Raw genomic sequence first — 9,799 nt, 5'->3', positions numbered from 1 at the left:
GTTTACATAACACACTAACAAATTGTTTGTTTTAGGTTTGTTAACTTTTAGTTAATGAACTGTTATGGATATATATAATTTTTTATTTAAATTATGTATTTTAAGGTGTTTGAACATTTGTATTATTTATTTTACTTTTATTTTAATTGTGTTATATTATTATTTACTATTTGATTGGATCTTGCAATTTAGTTAAAATATTTTACTTGTGATTTTATAATTTTACGATTCGAGTTTATATTGTATGTTCCATGTCATGTCAAAAAAATATTTTTGACAACCTTGCTTTAAACCTCATTTTTTTATTTTTCTTAGTGCATCAATAAGCTTTGGTGTAGCGTTTTTGTATTGTAAGAGAAAATTATGCAATGTGATTGTTCTTCTGAGTGTATTTTTGGGCGAAACAGGATTGAATACAGAACTATCATCTTCAACTTTATCTTCTTTGTCATTTTCTATGATATTCTCAATAATTTACTTATCACTCAACAACTATGAAGTTACCTTGTTTTCTCCTAGGTAGTTCAAAAGGTATTCAACATTCATTATATTAAGATACTTCAACCTTGTGATTAGAATATATAGTTGTTGAACACTTTATCATCTAAATATAGATCTAGATTTTTTAAAGCTATATTATCCATAACTTTATAATGTCAAAAATAATTTTTAATTGTACTTACTTGAACATTTGTTCTCCAAGTCGAGGTTGTAAGATTCATTGCATCTAAAATATTTATCTTCTTTGAATTTGGGATTTTAATTTCATAACTCTTCAAATTTTTTTGATAAAATCAATGACAATAACACATCTTAAAAGCTTGTATGATCCCCACATCACAAAGCTAAATTTTTTATGTTATGTTGCGAGGTAAGAAAAATGAATCAATATTTTTCAAAAACTAGTAAAGGTTTGAGAAATATTGAGTTCATTTGAACTTTTTTACCATCTATTTTTCTCGGAATAAAATCTCAATCATCCAAGTTCATTTATTGGCATGATACTCGTAGTTCTTTGTACTATTCAAGTTCAAATTCTTGAAACACTGTGGTTTGACATGCTTGTCAATATGAACCATAAATAAATTTTCTCAAAACCATCCCCATTACAACAAATTACAAATACAAGTATTTTTTGGCCTTATTTATTAGCTTAAGTTGTTTTATTGCAAGAGAATGATTTGGTTATAGTTTATAAAACAATCTTATTCCATTCATATTGAAAAATGTTTTATGAGAAATTGATATAGTTTTTCTCTTTTATGGACTACAAGTTTCTCCCCACGAGGTCCATATCAACTTATTTGCTTTTTTAAAAGTAATGATATATCTTAATGTAATGTCTTGATTTTAAGTATTTAAACCAACCTTTAAAAAATAGAGTTCTAGCGTATTTACATAGTACATCTTTTTAGAAAATTTTTTATTTTTTTCGTGATTAATTCTTTTATTATATTTATACATTTTTGGTATTAAAAATTAACCTATATAGAGTGTTTTTTGACTTTATGAATTTTGCAGTATAATGTCATTTGACATTATTTTTTTCAATATTGATTTATATATACTTTGATGACCTCTTCATCATATTTGATGTTGTTGTTTGGTTTATTTATAACTTTTCAACTCTTCATTATATTGTAATAATTGTTTGTAAGAGCAAGTTAGATTTTTTATGTTATATATGCATAGCATTTTACATATATTTTTTTTTATTGTTTATTTTTGAGGGTTTTATAATGAAAAACAATTATGTTTGGTATTGTTATTTGTGATACTATATATTTTATTTATAGATATTTTTACTTGATTTAAAGTTCATAAAGTATATCAATTCAGTATACATCGAAATAAATTATTTAATAAGATTAATTACATCCATAAACTTATTCTAATTAAATAATTAGATAATAGGAACATAGCCATACAATGTAAGAAACGCACCGTTTGCGGTTATGAAACCGTTATCATTCTTCCAAAAGATGGCGGGAAAGAGATTCTTTGTGAGGATGTGTGGCCTACATCTTATACTGATATTCTATAGTGGGGAAGAGAATCAACAAGCACCAGTGGTCTAGTGGTAGAATAGTACCCTGCCACGGTACAGACCCGGGTTCGATTCCCGGCTGGTGCAATCACGAGCGGTGACGACTCCTGCGCTCCTGGTGATGATAGGGTCTATCACTGCCGTCTGATCTTTCATTGGATGAAAGCGAGCGCACCTGAGCTCTTGGTTTTGGTTGAACTCTTTTTCTACCTTTTAAATTGTCAATGGTTCGAGAAGTTGTTCAGCGTTCAAGAATACTCCTTACCGTTGAATTCAAAAGGATAAAAAAGATCTAAATACAAAATTTTACATGAACTTGGTTTTTTACGACCAAATCAGGTTCTGTTGATCTAAACATTGGACCACCTGTGGATTCTACAGGCTCTTGATGGAAAATTACCCCCAAAAAAAAACTCAAGAGTCAAACATACTGCTGGACATCAGCCCGTGGGTGAGAGTGATCATTCTGAACATCATGATGACACCAAGCTCCGAGGGATTTTAACTGCACATTTGGGAGATTTTCAACACTCTGAGGATTTAGCTCCACAATGCACACCTTCATGAGTTATGATGAAGTCAAAGGAAAACACTGGTGTCTAATTACTCGAGTCCACTCGATTCTTTGTTGTTCTTCTCAATATTTGGTACAGGGCTAGTGCTGCTGTGTACCAAGAAAAAAGCAACAACCGGCATTCGGTGTTTCTATGCTCGCTGAAAATATATCTACACAAACCTCTTCTGTTAGACTACCTCCATATCCTACAAGCATTTAGATGGAAACATAAAATCGGAGCAAACAGCAGCTAGTTGATACATGCACTCGGTGTCGCAAACCAAAACGGTGGATGGAGAAAGGTCATTTTGTACATCATAATGACCGCAACCTCCAAACAGAAGCGCAAGAAGAGGAGCAAACCAGGAGTCTTCACCCAATCTCGGATAGTCATTAGAATCTATAGTTACGCTCACTGTCTTCCGTTAATCTATGTTTCACAAATCCTTATGAGTCAGAGGAGGAAAATCAACATCGTCTTTAAGATGATATTGCTGCAACAAAGCCCTAGAATCCAAATGCTGAGGTATTAATACAGAGTACCCTTCTACAATATATAGATAAAGAGAGAGTGAAGCGCCCTTAAGGCCTCATTTGTTTGCCACAAAGTGGATTCCTTTTGGAAAAAAGATTTCCATGGAAATGAATTACTTTCCAATGTTTTATTTGTACCATACTTCGAAAATAATACATTTTGATTTATTTAAATTTTTTAAAATAGTAGAATTTTTATTTTTATCAAACATTTTCTTTGGAGAACATTGAAAATAAATTTATTTTTTATGGTATCCTATTCTTATAACACAATTTATATGATTTAATATATATGATTATTGTATAATATAACATGTTCTGTATTCTAATGTATTTTCTAGAAATATTATCTAAATTAAAGAATTATACACACTAATATGTCAAATTAATATATTTAATAGTGTAAGTTATTATTTTTTAATAATATATATATAATGAAGTGTTCTACTTTAAACGGTGAAACACTTTCCTTCAACTAAAACTTATGTTTTTCTTTGATCGGATCGGAAAGTGAATTTTGTGGACCAGTTTTCCAAAATGTAACCAAACAAGAGAAAGTCATGAAAATGCTTTCCAAAAAAACATTTTCCATCAAACAAAGAAGATCTAAATTATCATCCTTTCTTGCTCATTTTCTACAAAAAATAGAAACAAAAATAAAATATTGAAAATTTATAGATTCTAGGTAAGGCTATTTACCTTTCTTGCTCAGTTTCCAAAATTGAGTCAGGGTCCTCGACCACTGATGCGACAGGGCTTGTAGCTGAGGCCCCAGAGTACGATGTGCCCAAATCTGATGAGGATGGAAGCCCTTCAGGATGCTGAAGGCCCTGAGATCCACAATCAGTTCTCACTGATGCACGGGAGGAGCTATAGGCGTTGGAAGATCCCCATGCAGAAGGGTAAGAGTGGTGAGCATCTGGTGGCATAGGCTTCCCATTACCAAGATGTGGGTACTCAGCCTCAGAAAGATCATGGCCATGTTCAGACAAATTCTTCTCCTGCGAAGTTGTAGGCAAATCATTTTCATGGGCATGTTTATACAACTGACCATGATTCACTAGTGCCTGAGTCCTTCCTTTTCCCGAGTACAGCCTATCCCCCATATATGCGTGATAGCTCTGCAAAATCATAAGAAAAACTATGAGACCTGGAGTCCAAATAAATAAAAGAGGAATATGATGATAATTATAAAAGAAAGAGCATAAATGCCACAAAACCTAACAGTTATATGGAAATACCATGTTGGGAATGTATGTTCCTGTTCCTCGTCGTTCCTTCTTTTCTTCAGAATTTGTAGCAGCTCTAACTGGTGCCACTGGGTTAACACAATAGAATTGTGTTCCATAAATATGGTTCGTGTTCATTTGAGAATGACCATTCCGCTTCAACTGTAGGGACTGTCGAACAGTTTCCCAACCATTATTCTTCTCTGACTGAGGTGACATGGAAGGACAGGGTGGTATAGGTGCAGATACAGCATACATATGGCAATACTGACTGTATGCCAAACTTCGTAAGTGGTCATTGTGATCCCCTCTGAGGCCCAACAAGGATTTCAAAGGTTGGGAGTTTCTAGGAATGCCAGCAAAGTATTTTCCTCCAAGAGTAGGTGATAGGTTCTCTGGGCCACTTTCAGCAGAATTGGGGGTTGTTGAAGCAGATGGAGCTATTCCCTCAAGCTTAGTACATGAACAGACTAAATTGCTATTCACAAAATGATTCTGTTTAGGTTCAGACCCTACAGTGCAGCTCATTCCATCCTCGGTTCCAGAATTTATAAGCATTTCTCTACAGGAGATGCCATTTTTAATTCTTCCATTTTCACCAGATAGGCCGGGGTGATGGACTTGAGAAGTATGATCAGATTTTTCAGAAAATAATGTATCCTTATCATAGCCATCAGTGGATTTCAGACGTGTATTGTCTTCAGAGCATGTATCAGAATGCGATGACAGTGAAACTGAATTATCAGAACTTCTAGCAACAGATGCTAATTCAGAATTTTGCACACCACTCCAATAGTCACTTCCATGCCTATCCAAAGTATTTGCAAAGAATGTTTTGAGCTCATCAGCTATTTTCTCTCTGGGTAACAAAAGAATTCGGCCAAGCTTGCGACCCCCATATTTGAAGGCACTCCTTATTCGAAAGAAATTACCTGCAAAAAACCCACAGGATAACCATTGGCATGGAATAACACAAAACATGTTATGTGCCCATTTATTTGGGCTCTGAATACAAACAAACAGGCCCTGAACAAAGTGTCATTTATTAAACCATGCAGAATCCCCTTATCCTTTAGCACATCATAAACAACTTTGATTTTACACCACAGTGCAGAACAGGCATTACACCATCAGTCAGCACAAAAAAAGAAACTAAGGTGGCTAGGCAGCACACGGTAGTCAACAGGGAAGAAGGGTTCAACTACAGCAGTGGAGGAGGTGGTGCTAACAATGGAGGGGTCAGTGTGTTGCTAACAAAGGGAGTGATGCTAATTCTATTTGTGGTCTTATTGAAGCCATTAAATAATGCCACAATCAGCAGAAAGACAGTTTAAATTAGAACTACTGGGTTTTAACTTTCCTTAAGATATTACTCTTTCATTATAAAGAAAAGAAAAGGCCATATCCAAGGTCAGGTATATCAGTGAATACAATAATTCTTTCTTTTTGTGTCAGGCTAATAATGAAAACAGAAAAGGAGAAAGCCCCAAACCTCTGTTGACACTGCGCCCAAGGTTATTATTTTCCTTCAAAGGATCAACTATATTAAGATGCTTTTGGGGAAAAGGCCGTGAATTCATCTCAGGCTTTCTTGACGGGACATAGAACCTATCCACACAATCTTTGAGAAATTCATCACTCAGCAATAATTCACCGCTCACATTTTCAGGTGGCTTAGCTGCATAAAAAGAGAGAAGCAAAAGACAAATATGAATCCAGCAAACAATCTATAGCATCAAAAACTGGTCCATTAGAACTAATACAGTAAGTATCTCACCAACAATATTGGGAAGGGAAGATTTGCAGACTGGTCCATTTAAACTAATACAATAATTCTCCCAGTCAAACTTGCTGAAGTAATCCAAAAATTTGTAGAGAACCTACACAAAATGCAAGCATATTCAATGACTCATGAATGCATACAATGCTGTGATTTTGCACTCAGGGAAACACTGTTCACACTGCAATATTAAAATTGAGAATGCACAAGTGAAATCTGCCATGTTAAGTCCTATAAATCTTACCGCCAAAGGCCCGTTTAAGGAAGAGTGAAATAGATGGAAGATGTACAGAATTAGCGTTTCCAAAGCATATGTTGAAATCAAACCATGATGGGCACCAAGAATACGACTCTCATAATAGCACCAAGCTTTGATCAGAATGATGCTGCGCTTGAAGAGGTGGTTTTTTCCAACGAGCCGATCAACCTGCACAACAAGTTATATTACAAATGCCAACTTATGAAAATAAAAACTTGACCAAAATCGTATTTCACAGCCCTTGTAAACTTTGATCCATTATTTGATCAGAGAGCAAGGCACTACAACAGAGCCATGGTGCTTGAAGATATAAATTAACTCAGACTTGTCTTTCCTAAAATAAATGCAACAGAAAAATCCATGGACTCAATGCCGCAACTAAACAACAAACAAATCAATTCATCCAGAATCCTCACGGTGTCAAGATTCATACCTTTTCAAGAAAGCATAGGGTACAAAGTCCTCCCAATTGATTGAAGGAAATATCTACCACCGTATTCTGTACAACACATTTTATAAGCTTAACCTGCCAGCAAAAACCCAAAATCAACCAGAAGTGGAGGAACAAAGGAAGGGACTAGAATATTCTTTCTGCAAAAACAATATTAGTTCTTCTCCTTTAGTCTAATGAAAACTGGAATAAAAATAAGGCATCAAAGTGAGAAGAACCTCGGCATCAATGCAATGGACATCCTTCACTTCATACAGGGCATCCTCATTCAGCTCTTCTCCTCTTAGAACAGTATAAACATCAGAGACCAAAGCTTCCTCAAGGACAGGACTGCTAATGGCAGTCAAGTCAATATCCCCATCAGGGAGATATGTCTTTAAAGGAACTGACCCATATGGGAACACCTATAAGAAAGAACGAATCAGAAAAGGCCATGACTTCAATTTATATCCACTTCATTGAAAATTAACTGTAAATCCTATTTATTAATTAATGGCACCAGAACAGGAGTTTATGGAAACTAGTTGCAGAATGTGATTACAGTCGAACAGCCAGATGCCAATCTTAGCTTAATGGGTGATGCTTAACTGAGACAAGTTAGAAATGTGATAACATTTCCATCAATTATTAAAACCTCCACTCATCCCTTTCAATTTACGCTTTGGGAATCAGGACCAAAACCGGAACTATCACAATGCCATCACAACTGCTAAAACATCAAGTTTTAAGTGACCTGGGACCTATCTACCACATCAGCTAACACCTGTACTAATGGTGGACATGACAACCAATCAACCAGTAAAACTCCAGCTAGCCTCACACAAAAATGAAAATCTATTTCTTCAACCTAATCATCATGATAAGAATCCACTTCAACATTGATCACGTTGCTGAGAAACTTACTCTGCAATGAGCTCATACTAATTATCCACCTATTTTTGGAATACAATTCATAATAATTGATCAACCATATAAAACTCAAAATGTGTCCATTCCTGCCCTAAGAATTATATTAATCATGGTTTTGAGTTGATCAGATTAAAATAAATTACCTTATAAAGGGCTCACACTCATAAACCACCTAATTAATCATGGTTTTGAGTTGATCAGATTAAAATAAATTACCTTATAAAGGGCTCACACTCATAAACCACCTAATTAATCATGGTTTTGAGTTGATCAGATTAAAATAAATTACCTTATAAAGGGCTCACACTCATAAACCACCTAATTAATCATGGTTTTGAGTTGATCAGATTAAAATAAATTACCTTATAGAGGGCTCACACTCATAAACCACCTAATCTTGCTTCATACTTCTAATCACAAATCATACATAAGCACAAAATTGGTCTCCATCTCTCCACTATGAATGCTCAGTCTAAGCTCCATCTTCAAATTATTAGAACACCACATCACCAACTAGAATATCCAAACACACTTTTTGTAACATCATTATCCTGTGCACATCAAGATCCTGATTGTGACTAATATAACTCAATTTTCACATTCAAAGAGTAATCATATGTTTTGTGTTTTTTCTCTGTAATTTTGTTATAAAACAGAGTATATTTTGGAAAACAGTTGCAGAATGTGATCATGATTGAACAGGCAGATACCAAAGTTGACATAATGAGTGTGATTTATCTCAACAAAAACCCCTCCAAATTAAGCTTCAGAAATGATATCAAAATCAAAACCTGAACAGACCATTTCCAACTACTAACTACTATCCAGGTTCTATTGATACCAGGATCACCCTGCCACATAAATGAACACTCGTACTTATACCGTACATTACAGCTATTCGCCAGCAAAACCCCAGTTAACTGGGAGCAAAACAGACGCATACCTCTGGAAATTTACTTTGCAAAGAGCTCGTACTCATAAACCACTTAAGACACAAAAATATTTCTCACCCTAACCTCCATTATCCAATCCTTAGAAACATTAAATCCCCAACAGCCCCATCACTAACTACAACCCCCAAACCTAAAAACATTTTATACCATCACTACTCCATACACTTCAATAACCTAAATTTTCACTATTACAGCTTAATTTTCTCAATGCGAACACATTAAAAGAAATTGTAACCCTGTTCCTCCAGGCACCAAAAAAAGAAATTAAAAAAAAAATAAGGTATTTTTCAAGGTAAAATAACTACATTAACACCACTAATCTGCAAAATAAACCACATTAACGCCAAAAAAAAAAATTAACAAAAAAGACCCACATCACAAAACCACTAAAAAAAATGAAAAAACAAAAAGAAAGAATAAGCAAGAGAAAGGGGTTGTTTAAGAAAAAATACCTCGAACCCAAGAGAGTATCTGATGAGTCTTTGAACATAATCAATAACTTGTTTCCTCTTGAAACTGGATTCTACAGTTGGGTGTATTCTATAAACAATCTCTGCCGCAACTTCCTCTGCTCTCTCCCAATTCTCTTCAACAATTGACCTGGGATCCGGATTCGAAGAAGAAGGAGAAACCGGGTCTTGACCCGAACCCAGAAGGCGATGGTGCTGATCATGATCGTTATGGTGATGGTGGTGGTGGTGGTGAAGATGGCCGTTTTCAGTTGGAAGGCCACAAACTTGAAGATCACCCATTATTTAAAACTGAATTTCTAACAAAACCCACAACTATGTTTCTTGAAAGGAGAGATTTTCTTCTCGCTTGACAGGATCATATCATTATTTTTATTTTTATTTAAAAAAAAAACAGAGGGGGAGAGAGAGAGAGAGAGAAGGGGGAATTTATTATTATTATTATTATTATTATTTTGCCTTCTTTTTGAGATAGAAATTGAATTGTAGGTTATTGCATAAAGATGATGATAATGAAAAAGGAAAGAAAAAAAGGCTTGTTTGAAAAAATAAAAACCCAGAAAAGAAAAGTTAATATTTTGGGGGTTTTTTGTGTTTTCTCTACGTTGCCT

At 34.6% G+C, this 9,799-nt stretch overlaps 1 protein-coding gene and 1 non-coding gene across 2 annotated transcripts; one reads left to right on the top strand and one right to left on the bottom strand.

Annotated features, from left to right (window-relative positions):
* The first annotated feature begins 2,063 nt into the window (after window positions 1–2,063).
* Window positions 2,064–2,134, top strand: TRNAG-GCC (transfer RNA glycine (anticodon GCC)). Its single transcript has one exon. It is a non-coding gene; the product is annotated as a tRNA-Gly (tRNA).
* A 153-nt stretch (window positions 2,135–2,287) lies between these two features.
* LOC105123210 (uncharacterized) lies at window positions 2,288–9,731 on the bottom strand. Its single transcript, XM_011022720.1, has 9 exons — window positions 9,171–9,731; window positions 7,075–7,260; window positions 6,839–6,931; window positions 6,391–6,573; window positions 6,144–6,246; window positions 5,859–6,044; window positions 4,379–5,298; window positions 3,837–4,258; window positions 2,288–3,110 (listed from the first exon to the last, which is right to left on the bottom strand). Exons 1-9 carry the CDS (start codon window positions 9,468–9,470, stop codon window positions 3,041–3,043), a joined length of 2,463 nt encoding a protein of 820 aa, XP_011021022.1. The 5' UTR covers window positions 9,471–9,731; the 3' UTR covers window positions 2,288–3,040.
* Window positions 9,732–9,799: the final 68 nt, after the last annotated feature.

The sequence above is a fragment of the Populus euphratica genome, unplaced genomic scaffold, assembly GCF_000495115.2.
Source record: "Populus euphratica unplaced genomic scaffold, PopEup_1.0 scaffold10.1, whole genome shotgun sequence".
NCBI lineage: Eukaryota > Viridiplantae > Streptophyta > Magnoliopsida > Malpighiales > Salicaceae > Populus > Populus euphratica.
This window is presented reverse-complemented; position numbering and strand designations above follow the sequence as displayed.